Consider the following 16869-nt stretch of genomic DNA (forward strand, 5'->3'; position numbering starts at 1 on the left):
AAACTCGAACTCACACTGCCTCCCCAGCTCCCCTTTCCTTCTTGAAAGGCACAGCCCAAAGCCTGCCTCCTTTAGAAGACCTCCTTGGGTAACTGTACCCATTTTCTTCTTCGCATTCTAACCACTCCTCAGTCACTCAGTTATAAAGGCAAGCATCTCCAAATGGCAGCCATCTACACTGATGGTTGTTCTGTATTTTAGTTGTAATTTTGATGTGGTTATGGGGGGCAGTAGCTGGTGTTTTCCTATGCTGCCATCTTGTTCCTCCTCAAATGATATATTTTATCTGCTCTAACTGACGTATGAATACCCTGGGATGGATGCCACTGTGCTCCTGGCATTCTTTAGAGCAAGATGCCAGCACCTTTTTCTTTGGAACTATGTGGTGCAGTTGACTTTTTCTCAGCTTTGATCCTACTAATCTGTGTCCTTTAAGCTCTCAAAGCAGTTACACTAAACTTATTTTCATATTGCTAAGAGCACAAAGAAAATGGAAACCAGTAAAACCATTACTAAATATTTTATAATAAAATTTAGACTCCGTTACCCACTTTGAAATAAATTTTAGAAATTAAATGGATAAAACAGTGTTATTCAATAGAATATACAAAAATTGAGTTTCACACAGAAATCTGGCAGAAAGAGAGCTTTAGGATTGGTTAAGATCTCCTCATGGATTGGGGAGTATAATTTTTAGTACAACTCTAACAATATATTTATGTACCTTTTATGATAAAAATAGGCTATTGATAGGCTAGGATAGAAGGACTATGATATTTGTCAGTCCTCAAACTGCCAGGGTAGATTGAGGTAATTCAGGTGAGCACATGGCTGTTGCCTTCTTTTTCCTCTACTCTAGATGTTACCTTCCTAAAACTACCTACTCAGATGAAGGACACTGCTATCCCAGACAAGCAATCTCACACCAAATGATCTTGATAAACACACGAAAGTCTGAAAACCATCGATTTACAGAAGAGTATGATTATCCAACATTTAGCTTGACAGAATATCTGAGAGTTTCCAATACATAGCTTGACAGAGTATTTGAAATTTACTTTCTGACATTAGAACACCTGCTCTTGTTAGCTCAGGAAAACCCCCAGGATTTGTAGATACATAATTCAAAAGCCCTCAGATGAAAGTCTATAGAAAACCAGTGCCTCGTTGGGTCACCTGCTGGGTGAGCCAGGGTTGGTATAAAATATGAATTGCACAAAAATGTGAGCTATTTCATTTAATATACTGATGATAAGAATTTACACTAAAAAAGGACAAAAAAATCCACATACATTTAAATACATTCACATTTACTCAAATGGAATATTTTATTCAATTTCCTCTTCTGTTTATTTACTGGGATGGAAATTAGGAGAAGTGGGATGAAGTCATTTAGATCCTTTACTCCACTAAAACAGTCAGTGGGCTTTGAAAATTGAAACCATTAGGACAACTTGAAATAACCATCCCTGCCAAGTCAGACACAGAATATCTTAGTACATAGAAAAGGCAAACCAATGAAGAATAAATCTTGGCAGTCTCACTGAAATATACCAATAATATTTTACATCCCTAATTTGCATATGATATCTTCATATTGGGGAATCTACAGATTCAGAGCATCTCAAAGGAAAAGGTAAAACCTGAGGGACAACTTCTGTCCTCATCAATGGACACGGGAATGAAGCCAACCGCCTGTAGGTATACACAACCATATCTGTGACTTAATTTGTGTTTGTCACGACTAAATGGGAAAGTTGACACATTTGCTGGATGTAAGTTTGTCTCTAGACCCAAATAATGGATATCAGGATCCTGAGAGAACTTTTGGGGTGACTGCACACCTGCTACAGATAATCACTGTGAAGGTGGAGAGATGCTGAGAACTGAGACCAAACCTGTTCTGGCCCTAGCCTGTTTGGCTCAGTAGATAGAGTGTCAACCTGCAGACTGAAGGTTTCCTGGGTTTAATTCCAGTCAAGTGCACATACTCAGGTTGCAGGATCGATCCCCAGTTGGGAGTATGCAGGAGGCAGCTGATCAGTGATGTTTCTATCTCTCTCCCTCTCTTTTCCTCTCTGAAATCAATAAAAATATATTAAAAAAAAACAACACCTGTTCTAAATTTCTAGAAGAGAATTTTCAACAGATCACCCATGACTACCACTAACAGGAAAGTGATATCTAGAACCCAACCTAGGTTCTTGAGGAACAAGTAACACCAAACTAGATTTTTTCTATTTAAATATTTAATTTGTGAACTTATCATACTTAAATGACAGTAAATTAGAAAAAATAGCTTTGTACCCAAAGACATTTTATGAATCAATTTTATTAAAACTCTTCTCTTGCATCTTCAACATTGTTCATTCAACCAATCAGAATCTTTGTCATCACTAGAGCTCAAGTTGGAGTCTAGTTTCCCAGACCCTGTTATCTTTGCTTTCTTCTGAGCTGTCTGACACCCACCACTTCTGAAAAGTCTATGCTGAGGTCTGGCCAGCAGACAAGTACTCACTCACAAGACTCATAACTTTAGATGGGTCAGGTAATTTCAGTTTCTTCTAAATTGTATAGTATTCATAAATTTACATCAATGGCATACTGTATTGCCAAAATGAATATATATATATATATATATATATATATATATATATATATATATAATTTAAGATAGAATCACTAATCCAGGTGAATTTCATCTACACTGACCTTGCAAGCCTCTTAATAAAACCCTTCCCATATTTTTTCTTTTATAATGTAAAAAAGATTTATTTGTACACATACCAGTGAAGAAGAGCAGTCTTCTGTCATATGGAGAAGATTAAGATTCTCAAGTAGCTGATTTTTGGACCTACTATAATGGGAAGACTTGCTTTGTTACATTTAGATGTTAGGTCTATTTATCTAACACTTCACCAGGCTTTTTCTATCGGTCTTCCTCCTCCTAGGCCTGATTTTCTAATTCCTTATGATATCTTAGCTGGCATGGCAGGTAGTTTGTACTCTTCTGTTCCTCCAGGTACTTTCCCATGAAGCATAAGACATCATATTCATTGTTGGCAGAAGCTATGGTCTCCAGGTCTAGCAGGAGCTTACTTAAGTGGTTCTCCAATTCCAGGGCAGACTCTAGAGCTCGTCTGCCAGTTCCCCAGTTATCTATCTCAGGCCTCTTAATCACTGGAAGGCAGATTTTACTTTCACATCCTCTTAGATATTTTAGGAATTGCTTTCCAAGTTCCCTCTTCACCTCAGCTTGGTTTTCAAAGAATGTGGCAAAAAGAGGTTCTCCTGGGCCTTCAATGTAATAACAGGCCATCTCTCTATATAAAAGCCTAATATGCAAATTGTCCCCTCAGGAGTTCTACCAGGAGACTGGGAGTTCGATTGCTCACTATGACGTGCACTGACCACCAGGGGGTGGCACAGAACAAAGGAAGGCCCTGGCCGACAGCTGGAAGGCCCCAATCGGCCCTGATCACTGGCCAGGCCTAGGGACCCTACCCATGCACAAATTTCATGCACCAGGCCTCTAGTAGATAAATAAGCATCACTGATGTGCAGCTCATAAGAATGCATGTGATTAAGAGCAATGCTACACTCTTCAGAGAGGAGGTGCTTGGCTGCCATCTCAGCTTTAGAAAACACCAGGCATAAACAGTGCTCCCCATATTTTTTGGACTAAGATAATGTAAGGTTGGCAACGTGCTAGTACACTTTAAAACATTGCATTCATTCTGTGCTTTCAACCTACCAACAAGTTAAGGTCACTTACACACTCAAGTGGAATCAGAATGGCCTAATGTGCTTTCAAAGTGGTTATTAAATGGTGGATGTCAATGCAAAGAAGGTTTCTAGTGTTATGCCATTGGGCTTTGTACTTGGTCTGTGTCATGGAGATGGCAATGTCACACAGGGCTCTGAGAGGGCAGGCCACTTACGTTCATTTTACTACCTAGGCATTTAAGGTGAAATCCCTGGACTCAAGTCACCTAGAATTTTTTTCACAGAAATGGCAACGAGAAGAATTTTGTTCAATTCTTCCCTGATTTTCTGGTTCTCCTTAAGGTAAACGTTATGTGCACACAGCATTCTAAAAGCAGGAAGAAAAAATTTAAGCCAGCTAGCTCTTCTTTCCTTTTCCAGTCTGTAACCAGGAAAGACAGGACTAAAGATTTAGATTTCTTGACTCACAGCCAAATGTGCTCTTGTTTTCGCCTGATGTATAGTTATCAAAGTAAATATTCTGTTAGGATGTGGCCCAAATGCCAAATCTGCAATGCGCACACTAGACACAAAATATACATCATATCTTTGCAAAAACACATTAATGTATTTTACAAAATACCTTTTAAAAGTTCAATCGTATTGGGCCAAGACAGAGTATAATAGAGAAGACAACATAAATCTTTGGAAATCAATGCTTGTTAACGTCAATTTATCTTTTTAATGAAAAGCCTCTGATAAGCCATGCCATTGGATTAAGTGAGCTAATGCATGCCATGGGCTTTGCACAAGACCTAGGAACACTCAATAAAAAGTAGCTGTTATGATTAATAGGTGAGACTGGAGTGGGGTTGGAAAGGCTTTTTCACAAAGGCAATAAAGCTCCAGGATGGAGCTTGTCAACCAGCCCTGGCCAGAACATAATGGATGGATAATGGTCACCTGCTCCACCCACTCTCAGGGACAACCTAGGATTACTAGCAATCGGCTCTCAAGCTGAGTTTCCACTCATTCTTGCCCACTCAGGAAAGCAGATCAAACTGCAAGGGAGAGACATTTATAAAAGCAAAAAGGAAATTAGTACACATCTCCTTGCTTCCTTCTTAGTAAGAGATTCTAAGTTCGCACTAATAGTACCACATCCAGCTGGGAATGGATGCTTTGGGGGAATAGAAAATGCCTCTAGGCACTTAAAATGATAAAGCATTAAAAGAATCCAAGCTGTTGTTGTTATATTGCCAAAGAGGAAATGCAATAACAGAGAAAAACAAGGAAATTCCTGATTTGAGCTAATTCTTCAATTTCTGAAGCTAAATATGAGTTTGTAGCTTTTTAAAAAAGTGCCTGCCTGACCTTAGGGGTCACATATAAAGGATAAATTGAACAAGGCATGGTGATATAAAATGAAACTCAAATGTATTTAGAAAATCTAAATATGTTTATTTTTAATTGGCCATCCTGACAATTAGCTTGTTTAAAATGTCAAAAATCTTGTTTTGAGGGATTTGCTGTGTAACTGTTTCTTCTGCTCTGTCAGTTTCACGGGTGAAAGTGGCAGGTAATTTGTCATGTTCACACCAAATAGTTGATCAGTCAATATGTTAATTATCCAGTATATTTACTTCTTTTTAGAAAGTAATTTGATTATTTTCACTAATTACTGCCAACCTTAGTGGAAGATTGAAAAGAAATGAGATACAAATTTCAAGCATGTTAACCCCATACTTATTTTAATATATGCAATAGGGGAAAAGATAAATTATCACTTAGTTTAATCTGCCCATGATTACTTTTATCATTGTGAATAAAAAGCAATTAGTTTATTTGCTGTGATGCATCCCAGTTAGACTGCTCTAAGCATTCTCTAAAAGCTCTGCCTAAAAGTGTAACTGTTGAGCTTTCAGCCAGAACATTTCTATTCTATTCTTTTTTCTCTCTTCTTCCTCACTCATCAAAAATTCAGAACTCATTATTTCTAGATTCAAAACATATTAAGGCTAACAGTTGGAAACACACAGAAGGTGACAAAGACCAATTCTTGCCTTTTTAAATATCTGAAATTTACTGCTAGCAACACCTAAGACAAGTTATAAATCTTTCAAATCTTAATAATTTCATTATTTACTTGACACATGTTTATTTATCAAGCGCCAGCCATGTGGCAGGGGTGGTGCCAGGCACTAGGGATCTAAAAAAAGAGTGGAGTTGATTTCTTATTTGAGGAGCCAAGGTGCTCTTGGGAGCAGAGGGACACCAACATTCACTACTGATCCAGCAAATCTTTATCTGTCCCCTCGTGTGGGGGACACTGTCATGGCAGCTAAAACCACAGAGTATTGATCTCACCAGAATGGACAGTCCCTGAGTGTAAGCTCCACATCTGATTAATTCCTCGATGCTGGCCTAGCACCTGGTGCAGGGCAAGTATTATGGGTTTTGTTGACTGGCCACCAACAAGGATCTGGTCATCAGTCTCCCTGAACTCATACAACCCATGGAGGATGGGGGAGCCATGGGGGCAGGGATGGAGCAAAGCTGAAGTTGGGGGGAGAATGGTAGATAAGGGCTGGGGCTGCCGGTGGCAAGGAAGGCTTCTAGAAGAACCATTCTCTGAGCAGACTTGACTTCCTGTGATACTTTAAGAAATTTCATAGTTTCTTGGAGAGTATTAGACTACACTGCAAAAACTAGGAGTTTAAGATTTGACCCAGCTTTTCTAGGAAAGTGAGTCACTAAACTCCATGTCCGATCCTCACCTTTACTGCTGGATAGTATTTAGTCCATCCATTTTAAAGTGACAGGGAAGATTAATTGAGAATGTAGCAAAGTGGTGAGAATAGTTCCTGGCCACCATAGTAAGTGTTAAATATTATGGTAATGTAGATAAAAGCTAGCCATTTTTACACAAGACTGTTTCCAAGTTGTAGCACCATTATCAGCAGTCAGCCTGAACCATCAAGAACTCGAGAGAGTTTTGCACATCACTGAGTTTCAAATCAGGGGCAAGAAGTCTCGCTTTTGGGGTTTGCTTAACTCCTAGTTTCATTCAACTTTTACATATTGAGAGTGAAACGTGTAAGTGCATGATCACTGCTACATGTGAAAAATGCTCAACAAATGTGAAGCGCTAGCTTTCAGCTCCTGGAGATAAGAGCAGTGCAGCAGCTCACAGGTCTGACAAAGCTGACTCAGAAATACATGCAAGACCTAACTCAGAATGACATGGCTCTTAAATGTTGGCTTATGCCATCAGTTGAGGTTAAATAAGTGAACAAACAAAATGTGTTAAACAATTGCTTTGTGATCTCTGCAAGTCTGCCTGAGACAAGTCTTGGGCTTGCCACCGGTAGCAGTTGGCACTTTAAGTCACTAAAATAGATGGCTGATCGTTTCTTCACTACGAGACCCTTGACCTGCTATGATTTCAATTAGAAAAATAGATTAATGGTAGCTGTTTATAACCTGTGATTTTTTAATGCTAAAGCATGCTTACCATGTTAGTGAAAAGAACCCAGACCTTAATTTAAGGTAGAAACAAATACACAATCTCAGTCAGTACCTGCATGCATCCACCACGTGAGCTACTTCTTTGTCAAGGTGAAGGAACCAGCTATAGCCCTAGTTTCTATCCAATGAAGTTCTATGACTTCCATTTTTACTGTGTAAAGACTTACCATGTTTTAACTTTTGTAATTTTATCAAAAAGAGAAACAAGTATGCAATGTTTAAATTTGTTTTAAATAAGCACATTAGAGACTATTGCAATAAAGACATCCTATATTTTTGTTTCACACCTAAAGCATATTACAGGCTGCCCTCTGTATCTGTGGGTTTTGCATCTCTAGGGTTTGCATCCACAGATGCAACCAACTGCAGATAAAATATATTTGGGGGGGAAATATCAGAAAATTCCAAAAAGCAAAAACTTGAATTTGCCACACGCTAAGCACTACACTGAATCCATGGGAACGAAGTGATCTGTAGGCATATCCTGCTGTAGCCTACACCTAAATACAGTCTATCCTCAGTGCATTGGTTCCAGGACCCTCCCTGCCAAACAAAATTTGAGGATCTCAACAAGGTTATGCACTAGCTTTCAGTATAGTATTTTTATAGAACCTATGTCGCACATCCTCCTGTATACTTTAAATAATTTCTAGGTGACTTATAATGCCTAATAAAATGTAAATAGGTATTGTTTAGGGATCAATTTTCTGGAATTTTTTTTTTCTTGAATATGTTTGATCCATGGTTGGTTGAATCCCAAAATGCAGAACTCAGGAATACAGAGGGCCAACTGTATAGGTTCTATACAAATACTTGAGCATCATCAGATTTTGGCATCCCCAAAGAGGGTCCTGGAACCAATTCCCCAAGGACACTGAGGAACTGTTGTACCATTATTATTTACTAAATACTCAACACAAACCTAGAATTCAATTAACATTCATTTTATAGCTTCACACGGTGGTATACAATTCACTTTCATGAGCTATATAGAATACACTACAAGTATACATGACAAATACACAAATTGCCTCCAATGAGTCAGGTGAAATTTCAATTTGGAAGTACTTTTGCAGGTCTTAATGGCTCTTTGGTAATACACGCATTATTCTTCAGTTATAAAATTCACGCATTTAAAAGACTAACTGAGCTAAAATGTGCCCACAAGGAATTAAATCAATGCACTTCCCTGCATAAAAATCAGCCAGTCAGAGCAGGAAGGAAAATGTGTTTTTCCTATGGTTGACTGTAGGATTCCATGCCCAATACTGTCATCTGGTATAGAAATCCTGACTAAATTTGCCACATAAAAATTCAAGCTTAACGCATAAAAAATCTAGCTGCTACACATCTAGTTATCCAAGGACAGAGCCAACTGAATAAGCTGAAGATTTGAGAAAAATAAATACAACCCAAATTGTATTAAATTGTGATAAGACGGGGCTTTGAAAGCATAAGTACGTAGATAACTGTTCAATCGTGGCTTAGGCATAATCAAGATTTTGCTGCCATTTCAAAACACCGATTTCTTTTTTCTTGGCTATGCCTTGTCTAGGAGGAAGGCCCCAACCTCCACCCTCAGTCCCTGCATAATTTCCCTACCCTGACACATTTAATAATTTTAAGCACACAGCCTTCCTGTGATGGGGCAGCCCGAGTCCCCTGTAAGAACGGGCCTGTCTAGCACAGATGACAAGAGGAGGTGCCTGGAGGAAGGGCAGAGCAAACCCATGAGATGCCACTCAGCTCTAGGCAGCCCTCAGACTCAAGGGGCTTCACTGGGTGACTGCAGTTGTCACCCTATTCATCTCCTTTCTCCCTGCACAATAGGGAGCCCGGAGCCCCGCAAAAAGCCGTCTTCTCTCTTTATCATCATTCATATCTCAGCTATGACAGGCCGGAAAAAAAAAAAAGACTCCAGAGGGGAAATGTGCCTCAAATTAGCATATTTCTCCCCTCCACACAATGAAGGCTTTTGAGCTTCAGCTTTTTAAAAGCAGGGGAGAGAGAGGAGGAGGGAAAGGCAAGGCTGCTCTTAGCAACAGTGTCTGAATGTAATGATTTGCCTCCCTCAAAGCGGCTTGTGTTTTTCAATTTTCTTAAAGCAAGCCTCCTCTCAAATGGACTCAACATTTATTAGAAAATATTTATTGGGCCACTGTCTAATAAACATCCTCCCTTTTGTCATTAAATTGCAGTTAAACTCTTTGATTAAAAAAGTAATTACAAACCCTAAACTCTTCCTCCAATCTTGTGATGGAGCATGACAGCTGCCTTCCTCCTGGAGAAATTGACAAAATGAAGAAATCCAGTTATTGTAACTACTTATTCAGGAAAGTCCGCAGAGGGAACACATTTGCCATGTTTATTTATACATTTCCAATCTTCAGGGGAAAAAAAGGGGTGGGGGCTGAAAGGTAACACGTATGCTTCCATTACTCTGAGAACGACTGTGCGGTGCAAGCCATCACTTGACGTCGCCTTTCCTCAGAGGCTGTCCCTGTCACCATCGTCTTTGCTCAAGGAGAGTCCTAAAGCTGAAACAGGCACAAACTGACAAACCAGACTGGAACATTTGAAAGGTCATAAAAACATCCATCTAGTAAATACGTAAGGGGTCAGCAGAAGGAATGATTTGTGTTCCATGCCACTAAATATTAATTCTCCAAAAGATTGAGTCTCAATTTGAGGGGAAGAAATTAAGATTTCTGTCACTCAATTGAATTCTTTGAAAGGGTTCTGCCCTTGAACAGTAACTCAAGACCATCATGGGAGCCCAAAATGACAACCTTCTTTACACAGCTCTAGTGCCTTAATCATGGCCCAGGCACATTGGTTTTCAAGGCCTCCAGGAAAGACAGGCCCAGGAGATTCTGAATGTCAGAGCTCTCCCAAGGGCCATGATGGAGCCAAGGGCCAGCTCAGCTCAGCTTGGTTCTGGAAGGCGGCCCATGCTAGAAGGCACCTGAAAATGATGTTGGGGCCATCTGCTTTGCTTCCCAACTATGCCTCTGCAGAGCCAGCCTCCTGCCTTTATTAAATGCCTAGACACATTCCCCTCCCCCAGGCTTAGGTCCCCCTGACAGGGATCAAAGTTCATCATTATGTGTGTGATCTAACTTCTACCTCTCTGAACATCCATGTCTACATCTGTATAATGGTCATAATAGATTCCCACAATACCATATTGTTTGGAACAGTCATTCAAATTCTATAAAAACCCCTCTACTAGTATATACCATATACATTATCTCTCTCTAAAAAACATATTAGTTGGTTATGACTTCTCCACATTGGATTATTTGGATTACTTACCAGATGTGTGTGTGTGTGTGTGTGTGTGTGTGTGTGTGTGTGTGTGTGTGTGAGAGAGAGAGAGAGAGAGAGAGAGAGAGAGAGAGAGAGAACAAATTTATCCTTGGTCCTTTATCCAATCTCTCTTTACCTCAGACTTGGATGGTAGCATTAGCTGTCTAACTGGTTATTAATCTCCACAATCTTCCATCTCAAACTCCAGATCAAGGTGTATCTGTCCAAAATTAACACTTTCACTGAGTTGTTCCCGCAATCTACAATGCAATCCCTGCCTACTAGCTTAGGTTGACTCTCAGACTCATGTGGATCACCTTCCTCCAAACAGAGTCATCCATGCTCACCCACCATGCCCCTGTTGGTTACTCACAAGTACTGTACCTCTTGCCTCTGCCTCTTGGACCAGTTTCTTTCTCACTCTTCCCTCTCTCCTTCCACTTGTGCCATTTCTATTCATTTTCAAGGCATAATTCAAGGGCTACAGCGTATGGGAATCCCCCCCTACAATGATTCAGTTCTGACCATGTGTCAGATCTATGCCCCCAATTTATCACATTATGACATTCTATCTTTTTCTCCAAAGCATCCGTGTATTTATTTATGTCTTACATTCTAAAAACACTCTGACCTCTGATGGGACAGGGACTATATATGTTACTTCTCTGGTGCCATGCCAAAACACCTAGCCTAACTTTAGAAAAATGCTGTTACATTCAATAAGAACTCACTGATTTTTCAAATAATAATTATCAGATTATTTGCAATGCTTATGTCCTGTGGCTTTTAAAGTAAGAGTATACGTTTTCTAACTGAAACAAATAAAAAATGGACCACATAGTACCATCTTTTTCATGAAATAGGTAAGTAAATAGCACTTCATTGCTAGAGATGAAAAATTTGGCAAAGTATATTGTAAAGTGTAAATTTGCAAATTTAACATATTACATTGGTAGGGCTCAATATGTAGAAATACTGAGTGATTTTAATTTTCCACCTACAGTTTGTAAAGCCCAGGGGCTCAAAATGACCTCGATGTTGAACAGGAGGCACATCCATCTGCCAGCAGTAATTGTTTTATTGACCTGATTAAAGAACAACTATTTCCGTGGTCAAGAAGACCTAACCAAACCCATCAGCCTTAGGCACACAATAGCAGTAATTAGAGATGCATATTTATCTAATTAAAATATGAGTCAATAGGCATAACATAAAATAATGTACTATTAATTTTTATTCAACATATTTCTTTCACTGGTTATGATGTATGATTAAGCCATTAAAAAAAAGATACCCTATAATTCACTCACTTAATGTGTGTAATTCAATGGTTTTTAGATTATTCCTCCCTTTTCACTTGTTCAAATTCTATGGTTGCAACTGTCACCACAATCTAATTTGGAACATTTTGGTCATCCCTAAAAGAAATTCTGATCACATTAGCAGTCAATCCCCACTCCTCCCTATCCTACCCAACACCCAGCTCTGGTTCTAAGCAGCCACTAATCTACTTTCTCTATAAACTTGCCTGTTCTAGACATATGTTTTCAGGGGTCATCTATGTTGTAGCATGTGTCAGAATTTTAGTTTTTTTTTCTTTATTTTATTTTATTTTATTTTTCCCATTACCATTTCCCCCCGCTATATCCTCTTCCACCTCCTTCCACCCCTCCCCTTGGCAATCACCGCACCATTGTCCATGTCCATGAGTTCTTTCTTTCTTTTTTTTTCCCTCAATCCCTCCTCCACCATCACCCCCACAACATCCCTCAATTGATGAATAAGATTCTATGGAATGATATAGCACATTTCATTTATCCATTCATGAGCTTATGGACATTTGGGTTGTTTTTACTTTTTGGCTATTATGAATAATGCTGCTATGAACATTGGTGTACCAGTTTTTTGCATGGACAGACTACTTTCCAAAGCAGCTGCACCATTTTACATGGCAAACTGCAATGTGTGAGGGTTTCCTTCTTTCCTACATCCTCACCAACACTCGTTTTATATATCTTTTTTATTCTAGTAATTCTAGTGGTGTGAGTGGTATTTCACTGTGGTTTTGATTTGCATTTCCATAATAAGTAATAATGTCGAACATCTTTTCATGTGCTTATTGTTCATTTTTGCATCTTTTTTTGAGAAATGACTATGAAATCCTTTGTATATTTTTATTTAGATTATCTTTTTATCATTGAATTGTAAGATTTTATTAAAAATATACTCTGGTTACAAGTCCCTAAGATATATGATTTAAAAATATTGCCTTCCATTCTGTTAGTTGTTTTTCACTTCTTGATGGTATCCTTTGTGGTACAAAAATTTTTCATTTTGATAAAGTCCAATTTATCTACTTTTTCTTTTCTTTTGTTGTTTGTACTTTGGATGTTGCATCTAAGAAACCATTGTCTAACCAAAGTCATGGAGATTTACTCCCATATTTTCTTCTAACAGTTTTATAATATTAGCTTTTACATTTAGGTCTAGGATCCATTTTAAGTTAATTTTTTGTGAATGGTGTGAGGTAGGGGTCCAACTTCATTCCTTTGCATCTGGATTTTCAGTTGTCCCAGTACCATTTGTTGAAAAGAATATTTACCCCTATATAACTGTCTTGGTATCTATTTTAGTCCATTTCATCTGCTATAACAAACTACCATAGACTGGTTGGCTTAAACAACAAACATTTATTTCTCATAGTTCTGGAGCCTGGAAAGTTTAACATCAAGGCACCTGCAGATTTTGTTTCTTGTGAGGTTTCACTTCCTGGTTTATAGACAGCCAACTTCTCCCTGTGTTCTCATGTGGCAGAAGGAGTGAGGGAGCTCTCTGGAGCCTCTTTTATAAGGGCACTAATTCCATTCATGAGGGTTCCACCTTCATGACCTAATCACCTTCCAAAAGCCCCACCTCCAATTACCATCTTATTGGGGATTATGTTTCAGCATATGAATTGGAGGTGGGGCACACATATTCAGTCTACAGCAGTACCCTTGTTGAAAATCAGTTGACCACAAATATAAGGGTTATTTCTGGATTCTCATTTCTGTTCTATCAATCTATATGTCTATTTTTATGCCAGTATCACACTGCATTGATTACTGTAGCTTTGTAGTTTTGGCAATTTGGGGGTTCTCAAATTCCATTTGATAAAATTCTATTTTAACACAAATTTTGGTTATTTTAGAAGTGATTGAAAAATCTAATTTTATATCTGACTGATGATCATTACATGGCTAAAACTTTTAGTGCCTTAATTTTCTGATAGTTAAAAGGTGCTTTAACCTCATACACAGTCTATGAAAGTCAAAGATCCCATTTTATAAGTTTGTCATCTTAATATATTCAGAGTTATTTGAACAAATAGCATCATAATTATTGTTCCAGTTGGTTACAAGAAGATGATTACCAAACCTTGGAGACTTAGAGTCTAAGGAACTGGAGAATGTCATTCTCCCGGTCAATGCTGGGATCTAGAAGGATTTCCAAACTTAGGTAATGTAAAATATTTCCATGGTTTGGTCTACACAGCTATAGATGAGCCTACCAACATATTTTCTAGTGTCTGGCCCATCTAGAGTTCTTGAACCATTCTTTACCACTGACTATATACTGTGAACAGAATTAAGAAAACACGCCCAGCTGGCATGGCTCAGTCATTGAGCATCTACCTATGACCAGGAGATCGTGGTTTGATTCCAGGTCAGTGCACATGCCCAGGTTGCGGGCTCCCCAGTTGGGGGTGGGGGCAGTGGCATGCAGGAGGCAGCTGGTCAATGATTCTTTCTCATTGCTGATGTCTCTACCCGTCTCTCCCTTTCTCTCTGAAATCAATAAAAATATTTTTTAAAAATAAGAAAACAAAAGAGGCAACTCATTGTCGTTAATATGAAGTAAGGCCAAGAAAGCTGGGATATACCTTGCCTCACTTACTTAATTATCTTTTAACATTTTCCAGAATGTTTTCTTTTCTACAGTGGAAATTTAAGCACCGGAAAACCTTCTAGCTCTTTCAGTATTTATTTAGGATAGATTGCCATTTTCTATCTCACAGAATTTGTATTCATTTGTATGAAATGGCCTTCTATCCAACCTATTCCAACAGCCTATTCAAAAGGCTATTCCAACAGCCTATTCTAACAGCCTATTCAACAAAAGCCTTCTTATATACATAGAAGATAGATTTTATTTTTCCATACTAGAGTAAGTTAAGAGTAAAAATCCTCTCTCCTCTGATATATTTGTATTTTTATCCTATTAAAAGTTGTTTAGCTTTCAGCTTGACACTATATATCTATAAATTAATTTGTAGGGTTTTGTTTAAATCTTTAGCATTTTCCACTTCCGTGGATGTTTTAGCTTCTCAAGACCAAGGACAGCCAGCAACTTTGCAAGGAAACTTTTTATTAGCAGGTATTGAATTTTCATCTACATATTCTCTAAGGGTTGTATATCCACACATAATCTGGTGCAACCTCCAAATCAATGAATCTCATTATGCATTTTCTCTGAAACTTCACCTTTTCCATGAACAAAGTTGTGTCCTGAGGATTCTTCCCAAGCCACGAAGGGGCACTGTGCACAAAGTGGTGGGTTCTTTGTCTCAGAGAGAATGAATGGGGAGTCCTATTCCCAGAAAAGAGTGCCAAAAATCCTGATCTCCACCCTCCATGTCTTGCTCCCTTTCTCATTTTCCATCTTTCTCTTCCTCTGCCATTTGGCTGCCTCCTTGTAACATTTAAACCTCTGATTTTTACACCTGAACAATTTTTCTTTGCATACTTGCATTTTCTCTATGGAATTATGAGTTTCCACACATCTATCAATCGCATTTCTTAGTCATCCCCAGAATACCTAGAGTCATTTGATCTGTGTCCCTGGACACTACTATCCATGTTTCCAGGCCCTCTTTGAACCAAAACACAGGCTCTTACAAAATCTACTACTCATGAAAAGGCTGTCTTACACTCAATGTAGGCTCGTATTTCTGTTTTCTTGTTCCACGTAGTAAAGTGTAAAGAAACCTACTCTGACCTACCAGAGCAATATAGACCTCTTCTCTCTCCTACCCATCCTTTTTTTTTTTTAAAAAATATATTTTATTGATTTTTTTTTACAGAGAGGAAGGGAGAGGGATAGAGAGTTAGACACATCGATCAGCTGCCTCCTGCACACCCCCTACTGGGGATGTGCCCACAACCAAGGTACATGCCCTTGACCGGAATCGAACCTGGGACCTTTCAGTCCACAGGCCGACACTCTATCCACTGAGCCAAACCGGATAGGGCCATCCTTTTTTTTTTTTAACTAATTTTTCCTTCTTTGACTAATCATATTTCCTAGTACTGAGTTGCACTTTTTAGGTAATTGTTAGTACTGTGATGCACTACCAACAATTGCTCATTTCTTGCCCTCATCAGATGCATGTACGATAAGGGTCAGTGCTTTCTATGAACTACACCAATGAGACTACTACTAATGAACAGAGACAAGCAGATGGTTTGGTTGTCCTGTCAATATGTCTATTTGTATTGAGCTTTCCACCTAGTTTTTGTCATGTTTCCATATATTAAATACATACACATGGTACTATTTATAAATCCCCAATCCCCAAATCAGTAATGATATAAAGATGAGACTTTATGAAACTGTGTGAGATTAAGAAAAATACCATCTTATACATCTCTAAGTATCTTTACACATGAGTTGCTGCCACAGTTCTGTGTTGAATAGAAGAATTTGGTCGTAAATCAGGTAAGAGAACAACACAGCATTTTTAAAAATCCAAACTATTTTTAATATAATTAAATATTCACAGACTAACTTTTAATATTTACCAATGTGTTTCTCTCTCAAAGTCTACTTAAACAAATAAGGTTTCATGTTCTTTACGGATTTCAGTATATTATTTCTAAATACCGCATCTAAATTCTAATGCAATATTAACCCCACCTGTATTTTTGCATAGTTTGAATACATGAATTATGATTCCATTCAACCTCCTCAACATCACTCAAGCCCTCATAATATCCATTTCTTTATAGAAAATGGAAGTGTTTGCCAATCTGTTAGCCCCTCAGCTTTAAGTGGATTAATGCTGGTGCATTAGAAAATGGCTCCTACATATTACAGCTAATGAGTAATTCCAATATTGGACTTTATAATAAAGCCAAAAAGTCCCTTCAAATTACAGCTTTTACAAAAGCTGAATAGCAGGGTTCTTTTCCAAGCAACTTTACAAATGCTGTGATTTAAAAATTAATTTATTTTTAAATTATCTGTGATTTCTTTAATTCTATTTGTTTCAAGATAGAGAAGGTGAAC

The 16869-nt window shown here is 38.3% G+C and overlaps 1 protein-coding gene across 1 annotated transcript; it reads right to left on the reverse strand.

Moving 5' to 3' along the window:
• Positions 1-2947: 2947 nt before the first annotated feature.
• On the reverse strand, positions 2948-3630 carry LOC129150160 (ferritin, heavy subunit-like). The gene is made up of 2 exons (XM_054720403.1): positions 3526-3630; positions 2948-3319 (listed from the first exon to the last, which is right to left on the reverse strand). Exons 1-2 carry the CDS (start codon positions 3628-3630, stop codon positions 2948-2950), a joined length of 477 nt encoding a protein of 158 aa, XP_054576378.1.
• Between the last annotated feature and the right edge of the window lie 13239 nt (positions 3631-16869).

Source organism: Eptesicus fuscus, chromosome 1 (assembly GCF_027574615.1).
Source record: "Eptesicus fuscus isolate TK198812 chromosome 1, DD_ASM_mEF_20220401, whole genome shotgun sequence".
NCBI classification, from domain to species: Eukaryota; Metazoa; Chordata; class Mammalia; order Chiroptera; family Vespertilionidae; genus Eptesicus; species Eptesicus fuscus.